Source organism: Rhinoraja longicauda, unplaced genomic scaffold (genome assembly GCF_053455715.1).
Source record: "Rhinoraja longicauda isolate Sanriku21f unplaced genomic scaffold, sRhiLon1.1 Scf000203, whole genome shotgun sequence".
Taxonomy (NCBI): domain Eukaryota; kingdom Metazoa; phylum Chordata; class Chondrichthyes; order Rajiformes; family Arhynchobatidae; genus Rhinoraja; species Rhinoraja longicauda.
The window spans coordinates 18,249-37,011 of NW_027601421.1; the positions used below are offsets into that span (position 1 = coordinate 18,249).

At 43.9% G+C, this 18,763-nt stretch overlaps 1 protein-coding gene across 1 annotated transcript in view; it reads right to left on the reverse strand.

Moving 5' to 3' along the window:
- LOC144590554 (sodium channel protein type 3 subunit alpha-like) overlaps positions 1-18,285 on the reverse strand; it is a 35,756-nt gene extending 17,471 nt beyond the window's left edge. Inside the window, exons 1-4 of the mRNA XM_078395081.1 lie at positions 18,025-18,285; positions 13,387-13,505; positions 12,845-12,934; positions 1,594-1,722 (exon numbers count right to left, since the gene is read on the reverse strand). Of these exons, the coding sequence (XP_078251207.1) occupies positions 1,594-1,722; positions 12,845-12,934; positions 13,387-13,505; positions 18,025-18,285 (599 nt within the window). The remainder of the gene's footprint in view (positions 1-1,593; positions 1,723-12,844; positions 12,935-13,386; positions 13,506-18,024) is intronic.
- Positions 18,286-18,763: the final 478 nt, after the last annotated feature.

Sequence of the window (18,763 nt, forward strand, 5' to 3'; positions counted from 1 at the left end):
AATGTTGGAAGGTTTCCATTAGCTTCAATATCACAAACATTATTTGCTTGGCTCCAGGGTTTTGTGACATGATACTAGCATTTTAAATAAACATTGCTGATCTGGACATTTTGTTGCTGGTTCCATAAAACAGTTGTTGCTCTGTAAACTAGTCTTATACATGAATCACTACACTACTGCACCACTGTGCACAGCGGCAGAGTTGCTGCCTCACGGCGCCAGGGACCCGGGTTCGATCCTGACTACGGGTGCTGTTTGTACAGAGTTAGTACGTTCTCCCCTTTACCATGTGGGTTTTCTCTGTGTGCTCCGGTTTCCTCACACACTCCTAAAACGTGTAGGTTAATTGGCTTCGGTAAAAATGCTAAAATTGTCTTTTGTGTGTAGGATAGTGCGAGTGTACTCAGTAATCGCTGGTCAGTGCAAACTCAGCGGCCCCAAGGGCCTGTTTCCACGCTGTATTTTTAAAGTCTAAGGTGAAGTCAAACTGTTTTAATGTGGTGAGAAAGTATTCAGGGGCCTTGCCCACTGGAAACGATCGGTGTGCAGTTTTCGCTGCACATTAGAGAGGCACACACATCTGAGCTACTGCTGTTGGTATAGAAGGGATATGTCCCATTGGGACACATGTCCAATGGAGAATTCCTTCCTCAAAGAGACGCACATGCTCATTGTGCTCGTATACATCAGGGACATTACATCATCGCTGCAGACCTGAGCAACCAGCCAGTCAGTTATGAAGCAAATGGATGCAAGGAGTGGCAGCAATTCAGTCGTTCTGCTGCATCAGTGATATAGAATGGGTAAATGCTGATTTTTGTTTAAAAGTTGCTTCTCAGAAGCTTCATTTTGCGACAGGATTTGAGAGTGGAATTGGTGAGAACCAGTCACAATAGATGTTATTTTGGTGAAGTGGACATAGGTTACGACTGCAAAAGCAAAAGACAGAAAAAAACTGTGATTCCCTTAGTCCTCTTATTCCTATATCCTCTCCACTGGCTTCACGTTTCACATCCTTTCTCTCCTTCCCTCTCAGCCTTTGACTTTTTTTCATCTTTGTGCTTTGTCCACCCATCTGCAAATCAAACCCTACTCACCTGTATCCACCTATCAGTCGCCAGGCTTTGTCCCATCCCCAACTCTCTTCCAACCTTTCACCCCCCGACTGAAATCAGGATGAAATATGGTCCCAATCCAAAACGTTGCCTATCCATGTTTTCAAGAAATGTTGCCAGACGTGCTGGGGGGGGGGGGGGGGGGTCAGTACTTAATGTTTCTTTAGGTATATCTGGGTATATATTCTAGGGATATATCCATATCTACCTTACCCATAAATATTTTGGCAGAAGAATGGAAAAAGTCAATTGATGGACAGAAACATCTGTTTCACACAGGTATCCATTCCCTGATACATTTACAAGGTTGCACTGGTGTTAATGGGCAATGCCAGCAATGGTCGCCACCTCTGCAGTTGGGTTGTTAATTCAGAATTGGTGCACAAAATATTTTGTTCAGCATGGCTCGTGCTGACCACACATCACTGGAACTTCCACCTGAAGGAATTGAATGATAATGGAGATAATTCCTACTCACGCCATTGTGATGACACTGAAATCCAGCCAGTTCCAAGGGTCTCGGAGAAACGTGAAGGGATTAATTACAAATCCTCGGGCAAAAATCTTTATCATTGATTCAAAGGTGTAGATCCCAGTGAAGGTGTACCTGCGAATGTACAATCGAAACAATGAAGTAGAAACATCTATCAGGCTACTTTGATTACTTAATGTCCAATATAGAGCTAAATAAGTAGAACTTTTAAAAGACAACACTGATGTGGGGAGGTTAACAGGTTAACATCAGAGCTACAGATCCAACCACTGCAAGACATTTAGCAAAATCAGTCATGCAACAAGGAAACAGGCCCTTTGGCCCATCAAATTCACGCAAATCATCAAGGACCCATTTATGCCAGCCCTGCACGAATACCACTTTATTCTCTACAGATGCTGATAACACCTTTGGTTTAGTTTAGATTTAGAGTTTAGTTTAGATAAGTATTGTAGAGCAGAAGGATCTAGGAGTACAGTACACAGTTCCCTGAAAGTGGTGTCAAAGGTTCTGCTTATCGAGTGGAAAGAAAGTCTTTTGTTCAGGCAGATACTATAACAGCATTTAAACCACACTAGATTAGATATATGGCTATTTAGAGAGATACAGCCCAAACATGGGCAAATGGGACTATCTTACATACGGCATCTTGGTTGGCAAGGACAAGTTGGGCAGAAGGGCCAATGTGTGTGTGTGGCATGACTCTATGTGTTGCTAAGTGACTCGATAAAACTGTCAGGCAATAAACATCTCCAACAAAAGAAAGTCTAATCACATACCCTGACAGTTTACCATTACACCATTCTTCATCACCATTATCCTGGAGGTCACTGTTGACTAAAAAACAACCAGATATGTCACATAAAGAGCCTGGCTGTAGGAGCAGGCCAGAGGATGCATCTCCTGTGGTGGGTGACACCACAAGGCTTTCCAGCATAGAAGGCACAGGCCAGGAGTGAAATGGAATATTCTGAATGAATACAGTTCCAAAAGCTCTCAGGACCGTCAGTATAGCCAGGTCTGTGTAGCACAGGTCAGTATAGCCCAGGTCAGTATAGCCCAGGTCTGTATACCCCCGGTCAGTATAGCCCAGGACAGTATAGCCCAGGTCTGTATAGCCCAAGTCTGTATAGCCCAGGTCAGTATAGCCCAGGACAGTATAGCCCAGGACAGTATAGCCCAGGTCAGTATAGCCCAGGTCAGTATAGCCCAGGTCAGTATAGCCCAGGACAGTATAGCCCAGGTCAGTATAGCCCAGGACAGTATAGCCCAGGTCTGTATAGCCCAGGACAGTATAGCCCAGGTCAGTATAGCCCAGGTCTGTATACCCCCGGTCAGTATAGCCCAGGTCAGTATAGCCCAGGTCTGTATAGCCCAAGTCTGTATAGCCCAGGTCAGTATAGCCCAGGACAGTATAGCCCAGGTCAGTATAGCCCAGGACAGTATAGCCCAGGTCTGTATAGCCCAGGACAGTATAGCCCAGGACAGTATAGCCCAGGTCTGTATAGCCCAGGACAGTATAGCCCAGGACAGTATAGCCCAGGACAGTATAGCCCAGGACAGTATAGCCCAGGTCTGTATAGCCCAGGACAGTATAGCCCAGGTCAGTATAGCCCAGGTCAGTATAGCCCAGGTCTGTATAGCCCAGGACAGTATAGCCCAGGACAGTATAGCCCAGGTCAGTATAGCCCAGGGCAGTATAGCCCAGGTCAGTATAGCCCAGGACAGTATAGCTTAGGTCTGTATAGCCCAGGACATAGTGTAGCCCAGGAGAAAGTAGTCCATTTGATTGGTATCACAGCAACCACGTTCAACATTCATTCTGGCCACTAACAGTAGAGTGGCTACTGTGTGTGCAGTCCCCAAAATGCACCCAATTACTCACTGAGACAAATCTGCTGGCACCCCTAAACCTGTCTCCTCTACCAGCATGAAGGGCAGGGGCAGCAGGAACAGGAATACCACCACCCTCAGCTCCCTTGCAAGTCACACTATCAAAATATCACGCCTATCATCATTCATAGAGTCATAGTGATACAGCATGGAAACGGGCCCTGTAGGCAAAATCGCCCACCCCCACCAACATATCCCATCTACACTCGTCCCACATGCCTTCATTTTGACCATATCCCTCCAAATCCATGGTCCTGTCTAATTGTTTCTTAAATGTTGCAATAGTCCCCGCCTCAACTACCTCCTCTGGCACCTCGTTCCATACACCCACCACCCTTTGTGTGAAAAAGTTACTCAGATTCCTATTAAATCAGTCCCCATTCATCTTAAACCTATGTCCTTTGGTTCTCAATTCCACTACCCTGGGCAAGAGACTCTGTGCATCTACCCAATTTATTCTACGCTCATCCTCCTGTGCTGTGAGGAATGGAGTCCCAGCCTGCTCAACCTCTCCCTAAAGCTCAGACCCTCGAGTCTGCCAATATCCTTGTACCCTTTCCAACTTGACAACATCTTTCTTGAGACATGGTGCCCAGTACTGTACACAATTCTCTAAATTTCTTATATAACTGCAACATGACCTCCAAACATCTATAATCAATACTCTGACTGATGAAAGCCAATGTGCCAAAAGTCTTTTTAACAATCCTATATACCAGTGATGGCACCTTCATTCCTGCAACTACATTAACTCCCCAATGTCATTGCATGAACACCTTCACCAGAAAAATTGCAACAGTCCAAAACGGTGGCAAAGGAGACGAAGAGTGTCAATGAGTGGGCTATTCAATGGTACAGAGCATCGTTCTTCCTATAAATAATCAGCACATTTCTAGATCTTGCAACCCTGGCTTTTCATAAACTAATATGGAGACCAAATCATAGCTGCGATTACAGGAAAACTTCACAACCTTTATCACAGGCATGTGACACATAAGCTACTATCTTTGAATGACCTTTCATAATGTATGAATGTTTGGGCAGCACGATGGCGCAGCGGTAAAGTTGCTGCCTTACAGCGCCAGAAAACCTCTTAAGGATAGCGGAGTCAGGGGGTATGGGGAGAAGGCAGGAACGGGGTACTGATTGAGAATGATCAGCCCTGATCACATTGAATGGTGGTGCTGGCTCGAAGGGCCAAATGGCCTCCTCCTGCACCTATTGTCTATTGTTTATTGTCTATAAAACCGGGTTCAATCCTGACCACAGGTGCTTATCTGTACGGAATTTGTACGGTCTCCCTGTGACCTGCGTGGATTTTCTCCGGAATCTCTGGTTTCCTCCCACACACCAAAGACGTCCAGGTTTGTAGGTATTTGGCCTGGTCTGGATGTAAATTGTCCCCAGTGCATGAAGGATCATGGGGATCGCTGGTCGGCACGGACTCAGTGGCTGAAGGGTCTGTTTCCACACTGTATCTCTAAACTAAACTAAACTAAACCACAGTGAAGCCTGAGAGGGGAACAGGAATATAACGATCACATGTCGGCAAAGTTACAGATGAGTTTATTCTCAGTAATGTTCCAGACATCAATGTGTTTGCTATTTATGTAACAGAGATGATGAGTAAAGAAAAAATATTGAGATATTTGTTTTTGTCGAGTTTAAGGGCCTGTCTGGATTAGATTTAGTGAGAGTCTGCAGAATGACATATAAAGTTGTAAAATCAATAAAATCAATAAAATCAATAAATATCTGCACACTGACGTAGAAGTTTGAAACAGGTTGGAGATCAGATGCTGTCTGGGAATGGGTCCAGATTGTACTGAACTGTGGACTGAAAGTTACCATAGTCAGCATTGAAGACACAATCCCATTCATTTGAATGGAATGCCTGATCTTCATTTATGAAGCAAGTTCCGGTTTACGTTCATTTTCTTTCTTTCATTTCATATTTATGCTTTTAATTACTTTACGGTAGAATCAGGATTTTGGCTTCATCTTCTTGTCGAGTCCACGTCACAAGATTAAGAATTGTCCATCCAGAGCTGCCTACTATGGCGTATTGCTCCTCTTGTGCTTCTTGTGTTTCTTGTGCGTAGTGGTGGAAAGATTGGCGTAATTTTACACAAACTTGTTAAGAATTTTTTTACAATCGATTGATCTGTTTTTAAATAAGAGGCACATTTAAAAACAACAGATCTGCTTTTTCACTCACACGACCTGTCCAAGTCACCCTGCAACCTCATCGAATCTTCCTCACAGTTCACACTGCCACTCAGCTTTGTGTCATCTGCAAATTTGCTAATGTTACTTTTAATCCCTTCATCCAAGTCATTAATGTATATTGTAAATAGCCGCGGTCCCAGCACCGAGCTTTGCAAGGGACCCATTTATCCCCACTCTTTGCTTTCTGCCTGCCAACCAATTTTCTATCCATGTCAGTACCCTACCCCCAATACCATGTGCTCTAATTTTGCCCACTAATCTCCTATGTGAGACCTTGTCGAAGGCTTTCTGAAAGTCGAGGTACACTACATCCACCGGCTCTCCCCTGTCCATTTTCCTAGTTACATCCTCAATAAATTCCAGAAGATTAGTCAAGCATGATTTCCCCTTCGTAAATCCATGCTGACTCGGAACGATCCTGTTACTGCTATCCAAATGCTCCGCAATTTTGTCTTTTATAATTGACTCCAGCATCTTCCCCACTACCGATGTCAGACTAACTGGTCTATAATTTCCTGTTTTCTCTCTCCCTACTTTCTTAAAAAGTGGGATAACATTAGCTACCCTAGGTTAATTGGCTTGGTAAATGTAAAAATTGTCCCTAGTAGGTGTAGGATAGTGTGTTAATGTGCGGGGATTGCTGGTCGGCGCGGACCCGGTGGGCCGAAAGGGCTTGTTTCTGCACTGCATCTCTAAACTCTAAACGTCAATACTCATATATACCTTTCTCCATCAACAGCTACACTTCCTCGAACCATGCATTACAAATGGTGACTTCCTCTCTTCTGACTCCAGATAACTTTCCCAAACAATGGGAAAATCTCTGATAAAGAGTTAGACCTGAAATGTTAACTCTGCTTCTTTCTCCACAGATGCTGCCAGACTTGAGTGTTTCCAGCTTTTCTTGCTTGGAGGCAAAGAGTCATCAAGTCATACAGCACAAAAACTTTGGCCCAACGTGCATGCCCATGTCAACCAAGATGCTGCATCTAAGCTAGTCCCTTTTGACCGTGTTTGGTCCATATCCCACTAAACCTTTCCTATCCATGTACCTATCTGAGTATCTCTTAAATGCTGTTAGATTATCCACATCAACCGCCTCCTCTGGCAGTTCATTCCATATACCCACTGCACTCTGAGCAAAACAATTGCCTCTCAGGTTTGTATTAAATCTTGCCCCTCTCACCTTAAACATATATCCTCTTGATTTTGATTCTCCTACCCTGTGTGAAAGAGTCTTGTGCTATTCCCCTCATGATTTTATACACCTCTATATGATTACGCCTCAGATCCTGTAGTCCAAGAAATAAAGTCCAAGCCTGCCTACTCTTCTCCCCAAAGGCTCAGCTCCTCAAATCCTGGCAACATCCTCATAAATTCTTTCCGCACTCTTTTCAGCTTGACGACATCCTTCCTGTAGAAGGGTGACCAAAACGGAAGACAGGATTCCAAATGCGGCCTTCCCAACATCTTGTACAACCATAACATAACTTCCCAACTTCTATGCTCAATACCCTGACTGATAATGGGCAATGTATCAAAAGACGTTGACCCCCGACTACTTGGTGTCAGTTTCACAGAACTATGTGCCTGTGCTCCTGGATCCCTTTGTTCTACAACTGTCCACAGGGCCCAACTTTGGCCTGTGAAGGTCCTGCCCTGGTTTGACCCCAACACACACATTCCTGCATTAAACTCCATTAGCCATTCCTCAGCCCATTTGCCCAGCTGATCAAGAGCCTGCTGTAATTTTTGATAACTGTATTAATTATCTATAATACCATCCACTTCAGTGTCATCTGCCAACTTACTAATCATGCCTTGTACATTCTCATCCAAATCGTTGATATAAACCACAAACAGCCATGGGCCGGGCACTAATTCTTGGGGCACCCCACTAGTCACAGGCCTCTCGTCTGAAAAACATACTTCCACCACCACCCTCTGCTTCCTTCCATGGAGCAAATTCTGTATCCAATTTGCTAATTTTCCCTGGATCCCATGCGATCTAACCTTCCAGAGCAGCTTACCATGCAGAACCTTATGAAAAGCCTTCCTGAAGTCCATATGGACCACATCTACAACCTTGTCCTCATCAACCTTTTTGGTTATCTCTTCAAAAACTCAATCAAATTCATGCCTATGTATGAAGCCATGGTGACCATCAGCCCATGCCTACTCAAATGCATATATATCTTGTCCATCAGTTTTTACTTCAGTTTCTAGCAATGTAATTTTAATATATTTTACGGGAGAGTGTCTAATAATTTTGAACACTTTGAAACTCACTATCATGCAATTTCACTTCCCATTTCTGGAAGAACTTTACAACTCATCTCTTTGTCTTCATTCATTTCACCTTACTTTTCTGACAAGGGTTTGAGAATAGGTTATTGGCAAGGGGTAAAGTGTGGGCATAAAAACAGATCATTCTCATGTTGTTAGGCTGTGATCAGTGAGTGTCTGCAGAGATTGGTCCTTGACTGGCTTATAATCTATATCAATGATTTGACTGAGGTAACCAAATGTTATCTTTCCAAGACAGAGACACAAGGAACTGCAGCTGCTGGCTTAGAACTAAAGACACAAAGTGCTGGAGTAACTCATCGGCCCAGGCAGCATCTCTGGAGAACATGAATCAATTAAGTTTCGAGTCTGAAGAAGGGTCTCGACCTGAAACATCATCTACCCATGTTCTCCAGAGGTGCTGCCTGACCTGCTGAGTTACTCTGGCACTTTGTGTCTTTTTTGTCACATTTCCAAGTTTTTTGATGACACTAAACTAGGTGGGAATAAGGAGGAGAATATGAAACATTATGCCCCATGGCAATATGAACAAGTCAAGTGAGTGGATGAGAATGTGGAATATGTGGACGATAACGTCAGATAACGTAACATGTACTTTGGTGCACACTACAGAAAAAGCTAAATATTTTTTAAATGGTAAGAAATTGGGTAATGTTAATATTTAAAGAGACCTGGTGTATTTGCACACAGTTCACTGAAGGCAACAAGTGATTAGCAGCAAATGGTATGTTAAACATTATGAAAGGAATTGAATACGTGTAAGGGAAGATAGACACAAAATGCTGGAGTAATTCAGAGGGTCAGGCAGCATCTCTGGAGAAAAGGAACAGGCGACGTTTCAGGTCGAGACTCTTCTTCAGACTGAGATTCAGGGGCGTGTGAAAGGGTACAGACCCAATCAGAGCTGGCCCCGATGATCAAGGAAAGGTGGAGAGGACAATGGTCCATTGTTGGCTGTGGAAGAGGTGATATTGAAGTGATACAAACAGTGAAGCTGGCAGGGTGGCTATGGTGGGAGAGCGACAGAGAGAGAGGGAATGCAAGGGTTACTTAGATATTGGAGAAATCAATAACCCAGCGGTGCTATGAAAGGATGCTCTTGTAGTAGACGAAATGCAGCGAAGATTCACGAGACTGTGTGAAGGGATTGTGGGTTTGATGCCTGAGGAGAGATTAAGTAGGCGAGGCTTTGGTTAGAGGTTTCCCTGGTTGAAGAATCTCGAGTGAGGAAGCACAGTTTGTGAACAGGAGGTAGACGATTTACAACTGAGCTGAGGAGAACCTTTAGAGTTCTCCATGCCAGAAAGTTGTGGCAGCTCAGTGATTATATATCTTCAAAACTCAGATTGATAGATTGCAGAACATTAGAGGAATTAAAGGGGATACTGTAAAATGCAGTTGAGATAGTTCAGGTATCACCCTGTTGAATACCTGGTGGAGCAGGTTTGAAGGGCTGGATGCCCTACTCCTGCTAAGATTCTTTATGTTCTCAATCGCCACCTTAGTTTTAGTTTTTACTGTCAGAGATACAGTATGGAGACAGGCCCTTCGGCCCACCAAGTCCGTGCCGCCCAACAATTACACTAGTATTACCCTTCACTCCAGGGGCAATTTACAGAGCCCAATTAACCTACAAACCCGCATGACTTTGGAATGCGTGAGGAAACTGGAGCACCCGGAGAAAACCCAAGTGGTCGCAGGGAGATCGTGCAAACTCTGCACAGGCAGCACCCGTAGTCAAGATGGAACTGGGTCTCTGGCACTGTGAGGTAGCACCGCTGCGCCTGTGCTGTGCCATAGTGTTGCCCGCTATTGTTTATATTTGTGCCTTTCACAGTGCTTACCATAATGAATGTGTGTGAGTGCTCTTAACATGCTCGGCCTGGTCAAAAAAATCAAATCAAAAAGAATTTGTATTGCTGTTTTCTGCATAGTGCTTGCGTAGATAGTACAGAGCAGACTCGATAGACCACGAGGCCTAACTCTGCTCCTATGTTTTATGATTGTTTCCATTTTAGAGATACAGCATAGAAACAGGCCCATTGGCCCACCAAATCCACGCCGACCATCGATGACCATCGATCCCACTTTCTCACACACTACAGGCAATTTGTAGAGGCCAATAAACCTACAAACCCGCACATCTTTGGGATGGGGGAGGAAACCCATGTGATCACAGGGAGAACGTCCTAACTCCACGCTGACAGCACCCGTAGTCAGGACCGAGGGCAGGTCTCTGGCTCTTTGAGGCAGTGGCTCTACCAACTGCGCTATTGTGCCACTGTGTGATACATAGGCTGAGGTTAAAATGCACCTCAGTTGTGATGTGATTCATTGCCCAGCCTCACACAAGTTATAAACCTGGTGCCGTATCGGACCGCTGGCAGTCCCAGCAGAAATATACCGCAGCAATACTGTTTGGAAAAAATGGTGTCAAGCCAGAGGAGGGAGGCCTGGGCAAATGAAACGTTTTAAATAAAGAGAACACAAAATAGAGGGAAGCTGTCCGGAATTGACTTGACATTTTGAAATATATAATAAGGAAACAATTCTGATGGTAATTGGGTCGACTTAAAAGAAAAATATGACATAAGTACATGTAACATTACAATAAATAAGTTTAGAAGTATGATGGTTGTAATATTAAAGTAGTGGAAGCTGGGATAGTTTGAAGAAATGAGTTCAGAGGCTGGGGAACATTAAAAAAAACAGATTAGTTTAAACAATGGTGGCTATAAAACCAATGGATTGTTGTGAAAACACATCTGGGTCTCTGGTGTAGTGTAGACAAGGAAATCCACCATTCTTCCACAGCCCACGTGAATCTAGCCCAACAACAATATATTTCATTTTTATCTGATATAGCCCAGCAAACCACTCGATTGTTTAAGATTGTGAATAAAATTGGAAAGGTGACCTGACATTGACCTCGGTTTGCGTATTCTGCAAAGACAAAGGCAGAGTCAACCTTGCACAATCTATGGATCCGTGCCAACCGTGGAGAGCTACCTCACGTACAGCAGCCTGACACCTTTTTATTCCCACGCGCTCTCTTTTCAGTCATTAACACAGCTTCCTCCATCGGCTGAACAGCACGCAACGAAAGCTTTTCACTGTACCTCGGTACACGTGACAGTAAACTAAACTGTAGATATCCCCAGACAGCTCACATGGGAATCATGGACATTTTATAGTAAAGGAAGAGACGTCTGTACCAGTGGAAGAATAGTAACCCAGTCTAATTCCAATACAAGGACTAGATGCTGCAGGTCACTGCTCTAGGTATATATCATGCACTAGATAAACATCACGAGGGTTTCTGCTCTTTAGTCAGGCAGTGCTTCAACCCTTACCATCCTCTAGGTCAAAGAACCTTTCTGCACATTTTCAACACAACCTCTATTCCCTTGCATTCTTTAGACTTTAGAGATGCAGCCTGGAAACAGGCCCTTTGGGCCACCGAGTCCATGCCGACCAGCGATCCCCTTACACCAGCCTTGTCCTACACATTAGGGACAATTTACAATTTACAGAAGCCAATTAACCTACAAACCTCTACATCTTTGGAATGTGGGAGGAAACAGGAGCACCCGGAAAAACCCATGTGGTCACGGGGAGAACGTGGATTGAACCCTGGTCTCTGGCGCTGTAAGGCAGCACCTCTACCGCTGCGCCATTGAGCTGCCCAAACATCATTTAATATCCAACTGAAACAGCCACGCTAATTATATACAGGTAGGTCTGCTTTTACGCTCATTTGCATATAGTGCGAATGGTGAATTAGGGAACTACCAGAAGAATGGTCCCATCTGAAACATTACCCATCCATGCTCTTCAGAGATGCCACCTGACCTGCTGAGCCACTTCAGCACCCTGTCCTTTTTAAAACACTCCCTGCATTATGTGGGCACGATCAAATATAACACGTTTTCATGCCATAACTCATAAACTTGCCTGTTTAACCACCTTATTGACCAATCTATACAAATATTCTCCAACGGCCCTCACTTCCTCAGTTCAATATTCTGCCATTTATTGTACAGCCTATTAAACCTCCCCAGATGCTATACTTCAGTTTTCTCCAGATTAAGTTCCATTTGATGATTTTCTTTTGGCCCAACTGATCAAATTAATGAAGGGCAGTGAAACTGAAGAGAATGCTTTGTTGTTGAGGTATGGGTGTCAGATTCGCAACAGTTACTCAAGATCTCAAGAGAACATTAAATAATGTCCTGCCAAAGACTATCTTTTGCTTTCCAACAGCTGATGAGACACAGGTCACAGATATTCAGCACAGGTCGTCTAATAAACCTAACAGTCGAAGCACATTGAGCAAGTTTCACTGGATTCTAAAGTGGACACATTTAGGACAGATCAAGCAGCTCTGAACTGGCATACCAGGAGATATTTTGACTTTCAGCAACAGAACAACTCTTCCACCACAAACTGTCATCCCCACAGAGCAAGAACAAACCTGTGAGAACTACTGTGAGAAAAGTTTCCTTCAGTCGCTATTCACTGGATGCTTTCAAGAGATTTAACTCTTAGGGCTAACGGAATCAAGGGATAGGGGGAGAAAGCAGGAAAGGGGTACTGATTTTGGATGATCAGCCATGATCGTATTGAATGATCAAATGTGGATCAGAGGCTTTAGTAGCTGTGCTCCTCTGCTAACCTCTGCTAACCTGATAAGCCAGTCAGTATTTTGCTATACTTTTATATTTTTTTGCCAGCACTAAACAAAACCAATAGCAGTAAAATATAATTGCTCAAGGAATGAAAAAGGAAAATTACTTTACAAACTTACTCTACATTTTTAGTCCACGGTGCTGGCTCTTTTATTGTCATGAAGATGCAGTTAGCTAGAATGGTAAACATGATGAACAAGCTAAATAATTTGCAAATCAGTGTTAAGGAAAAGGAAACCATTCCACATAGGACAATTAAACATCACACTCCCATAACCCATCAAAGAGATAGATTTTACAACGAGATAATAATTTCCTAGTAACCTGCATTGATTTTCACATTAAGGAAAGAAAGCTACAACATGTCATGCAACTAATAGACTCAATGATATTAATTAATATCCTTGTGCTAACAAGCATCATCTTTTCCTCCCATGAGCCACTCTGAGGCCACAGTTAACCATACGACATTAGCAGTTTTATTGCATTCATCAAATCTCTCCTCATATTGCCTTCAATCCACTTACTTGTAAACATAGAAAATTAGTTAAGCCCCAATTTTACGGTTACATTCAACAGGAAGATTTACAAGGTCTGCAATAGTTATCGGTTTGCAAAGATTTTTTTTTGTGATTTCTATAATATTCAGAAGGAAGGATATGAATGAATGAGAACTTTAATGGCAATTCTCCTCAGGAGGTGAAAGGGACTAAGCATGTACATTGCAGGTGTTGTTGTGAATCTAAAGATGGCCTTCCCCTTGGTGAGGACGATGAATGTCTGAAACAGAAGATAAAGCACAGGTTAATGTGACAGTGGAACTGGTGCGAGCCATTACAAAGCAGATTAAACTGCCCTTCCTCTTACCCATTACCGCTAAGCCCTAGGTCATTGTTGTTGAGAATTTACCTGTTCAGGTAATAATTACCAGTCAGGAGACAATGTTCTGATCATGAGCAGTAGAGTGCTGATGTGCCCTATATCTCAATAGTTCAATGGTTCTTTATTGTTACGTATTATACACAGCACAGTGACATTCTTTTGCACAACCACAAATGCACTGTTGCCACATTCTTGCGCTGTTTACAAGGGAAAAAAAGTCCTAAATGCAAATTCCAAAAGTCCACATGCTGGAGGTACTGGAGCATCCCCGATCCTGGTAAACCCAGGTAAGCCCAGGCTGCTGCAGGCCCACGTCCCGGCATCCCTCTCCCTGCCCGACCACCTCTGTGTCCCTGGGGCACCTCCTGCAGCCGACCTTGAAGGCGCTGGGGGCAATACCCCGCTCCCTCTCCAACCAGCACCCTCCTGGCGTCCGTCCCCACCACCGGCTCCCTCCTCCTCAACTCCACGGTCTTTGGGGATTCCCTTGCAGGCAACGGCCCACTGTGCCCTCCTTCGTAGTGGTGATGTTGTGGCAATTACAGAGACATGGCTGCAAGAGCACCAGGGCTGGGAGCTGAATATTTGGGGGTATACGACCTATCGAAAAGATAGACAGGTGGGCAGAGGGGGCGGGGTAGCTCTGTTGGTAAGGAATAATATTCACTCCCTTGCAAAGGGTGACATAGAATCAGGAGATGTAGAATCAGTATGGACAGAACTGAGGAATTGTAAGGGTAAAAAGACCCTAATGGGAGTTATCTACAGGCCCCCAAACAGTAGCCTGGATATAGGGTGCAAGTTGAATCAAGAGTTAAAATTGGCATGTCGCAAAGGTAATGCTACGGTGGTTATGGGAGATTTCAGCATGCAGGTAGACTGGGAAAATCAGCTTGGTAATGGACCCCTAGAAAGGGAGTTTGTGGAGTGCCTCCGAGATGGATTCTTAGAGCAACTTGTACTGGAGCTTACCAGGGAGAAGGCAATTCTGGATTTAGTGTTGTGTCATGAACCGAATTTTATAAGGGAACTCAAGGTAAAAGAGCCAATAGGAGGCAGTGATCATAATATGATCAGTTTTCATCTACAATTTGAGAGGGAGAAGGGAAAATCGGAAGTGTGAGTATTGCAGTTGAGCAAGGGGGTCTATGGAGGCATGAGGGAGGAGCTGGCCAGAGTTGCTGCCTTACAGCGAATGCAGCGCCGGAGACTCAGGTTCGATCCTGACTACGGGCGCCGTCTGTATGAAGTTTGTACGTTCTCCCCGTGACCTGCGTGGGTTTTCTCCGAGATCTTCGGTTTCCTCCCACACTCCAAAGACGTACAGGTTTGTAGGTTAATTGACTGGGTAAATGTAAAAATTGTCCCTGGTGTGTGTAGGATAGTGTTAATGTGCGGGGATCACTGGGCGGCGCGGACTTGGTGGGCCGAAAAGGCCTGTTTCCGCGCTGTATAATCTAAATCTAAAAAAAATCTAAATGAGGGAGGAGCTGGCCAGAGTTGACTGGAAAGAAACCCTAGCAGGGAAGACGGTGGAACAACAATGGCAGGTATTTCTGGGAATAATACAGATGGTGCACAATCAGTTCAACCCAAAGAGGAAGAAAGATTCTAAAGGGAGTAAGAGGCAACCGTGGCTGACAAGGGAAGTCAAGGACAGTATAAAAATAAAGAAGAAGTATAACATAGCAACGATGAGCGGGAAGCCAGAGGACTGGGACTCTTTTAAAGAGCATTCAAGAGAGAGCTGGATAGAGCTCTTAAGGATAGTGGAGTCAGGGGGTATGGGGAGAAGGCAGGAACAGGGTACTGATTGAGAATGATCAGCCATGATCACATTGAATGGCGGTGCTGGCTCGAAGGGCTGAATGGCCTACTCCTGCACCTATTGTCTATTGTCTATTGTCTATTGTCAAAAGATAACTAAAAAGGCAATATGGGGAGAAAAGATGAGATACGAAGGTAAGCTAGCAAAGAATATATAGGAGGATAGTAAAAGCTTCTTTAGGTACGCGAAGAGGAAAAAAATAGACAAATGTGGGTCCCTTGATGACAGAAGCAGGTGAATTTATTATGGGGAACAAGGAAATGGCAGACGAGTTGAAAAAGGTATTTTGGATCTGTCTTCACTAAGGAAGATACAAACAATCTCCCAGATGTTCCAGTGTCCAGAGGTCCTAGGGTGACGGAGGAACTGAAGGAAATTCACATTAGGCAGGAAATGGTGTTGGGTAGACTGATGGGACTGAAGGCTGATAAATCCCCAGGGCCTGATGGTCTGCATCCCAGGGTACTTAAGGAAGTGGCTCTAGAAATTGTGGACGCATTTGTGATCATTTGTAGAACTGAGCCTTTCAGAAAGAGTGAGGCTGAGTCTATGGAGAGATTTGAATTTAAGAATGAGAAATTGAAAATGTAGATGCTTTTAATCTGCCAGGCAATGTATACCAAGGAACACTGGGGAAATGGGGAATAGACTACAAAGTGCTGGATGAACTCAGCCAGTCAGGCGGCATCTCCAGTGGACCTGGATAAGCGATGTTTTGGGTTGTGACCCTTCTTTAGCTTGGTTGGGAAGCTTCTGCAAAATCTTCTCAAGGTATGACTGAGCTTGAAGAGGTTCCCCTCCTCTCTCTGACGGGTGTTCTGTGAGACCCTTTCTCACTGCTCCCCTTCTGTGATCATTGTTGCTCTCCTGCGCTTTGAACATGTTCTGACCCAGATTCGCTCCACTGTGAAAATGGGGAGATTGGTTTTGATACAAGGTAAGAGATGGGCAGTCAGCGTTTTGGATGGGTTAAGGTTTATAAAGGTTGGAAGTCAGTAGAGATGGCATGAGTACATCAGGTCTGACCAACACATGGATGACGTTCTCCATTATCTGGTGGGCTGAGGCATCAGTGGAACTGGGCCAGAGGCAGGTGTGTGCAGAACAACAGCAGCAGTCATACTGCACAACATGAACCTTCGTCACAATTATCTTTGTAACTTTAAAGTTATTTGCAACTTTAACATTATCAGGAGATTAAACAGGTGACCATCAATGTCATTTTGCTACGTACATCATCTCCTGTCTTGGAAGATTGAAACTTAGTGATAATTTCTGAAATAATTTTAAATGGCCAGCAATCCATAAGGGGAAAAGTAATTCATTTAAATATGTGTTATATAAATGACATAAACAGTCATTGCGTGTAATTCGTGAAATTACAATTGAATCCAAATTTCTAATGCAAATGTTGTTACAGGCATGGCGTGACACAGCATGGAAACAGGCCTTTCAGCCGAACTTGCTCACTCCGACCAACATGTCCCATCTACACTAGTCCCACCTACCTGCTTTTAGCCCATATCACTCTAAACCTGTCCTATCCATGTACCTGTTTAAATGTTTCTTAAACATTGCGATAGCACCTGCCTCAACTACCTCCTCCAGCAGCTCGTTCTAAACACCCACCACCCTTTGTGTAAAAAAGCTAGCCCTCAGGTTCCCATTAAATCTTTCTCCCCCCTCACCTTAAATCTGTGTCCTCTGGTTCTTGATTCCCCTCCTATGAGCAAAGGACTGTGTGTTTACCTGATCTATTCCTCTCATGATTCTGTACTCCTCCATAAGATCACCCCTCATCCTCGTGCGCTCCAAGGAATGATGGCCTGGCCAGCTCAACCACTCCCTATACTGTAGCTCAGTCCCTCAAGTCCTAGCAACATCCTGGTAAATCTTCTCTGAACTCCTTTCATGCTTGACAACATCTTTTCTATAACATGGTGACCAAAACTGAACACAATACTCCAAATGTTGCCCCATCAAAGTCTTATATAACTAACATGACCTCCCAACTTCTCTACTCAGACTTAAATGTTAAACATAAAGTTAAATATTTATTAAACAAAGTTATGTCCTATGTTCTGTTTGTGTTTGATCCTGTCATCCTGGACGCCAGACTTTCAATGTACACATCCAGCCATATCCAGTTCTAATTAATTTCTTATCATAATGTTGCTTTCTCTCAACTTTATCATTAAACTAACTCGCACTGGATAAATGGTTGATTAAGACATTTGGGAGTTGCAAAATGAATGCCAATGGCGGTTAAATAAATTATATCCTTTGAAGCAAGTTTGCCAGGCAGAAAAGATTAACATTTGCTAACATTCAATCATGATAGATCAGCCATGATTGAATGGCGGAGTAGACTTGATGGGCCGAATGGCCTATTTCTGCTCCTGGAATTTATGAACATCTCAATTTCACCTGGTGGGAAAACTGCAAAATTATCACATCCAATTTCTAATATCAGAAAATGCAACTTGTTACTTGCTTATTCTTGAGCCATCCAGTGATACCAAACATCCATGGATGATAATGTGATAAATATCAGTCATGCCAGACATAATGAGACTTCCTGAGACTTACTCCAATTGAGGCATAGAAGGGATCCAGTTCTTCCAGAGGTTCTCCGACTAACTCTGGAGGAACATCTCCATAAATAAATGGCAGGGCCTTGCCTGCCTCAAGGCTTCCTTTGGGTTTGCGTTCACTGACTTCCTCTTCTACAACAGATTTTGTTGCCTTTTCAGCTTTTTCCTTCGCAATTCTTTTCTCGATTTCATCCAAAGACTCTCGGGTGAATCGGCGTAAACTGTCAGGTCCCGGATGCTTGAGGAAACACGCCATCTTCTCATTCTGTAGCCCTTCGGTTTATATCGCTCAATCTCCCCAGCAAAACAGCTGCTTTACAAAACAAATGGAGAAAAGTTAGAAAAATCAGTACTTTATTTACAGGAAAGATTACATAAATGGAATCCCGACATACCAGCAAGTATTAATATCCAAACTTGCACCTCCTTAGCGATCAACTCAATAAGCATGTTGGGATTACACCAGAGTCATTAATCCATCAGCAGGTTTCGCTATGTAAAGTACACTTGCTGCTCATGTGCAATGTAATACATCTTGCCCTAATTACAAACACCCCATACTTCTGAATGATAATTTGGCAGATGGGCGGGTTAGGTGGCGATGGATTATCCGGAAGCTGTACGGCTACCAGGCACCTTCAGCTGGGCGGGAAGGGTGCATTGCTGCGTGTCTTCTCGTCCCCCACTCTCCCACCCCACCCCACATGGTCGCTACGGTCAGGGCTGGGTCAAGC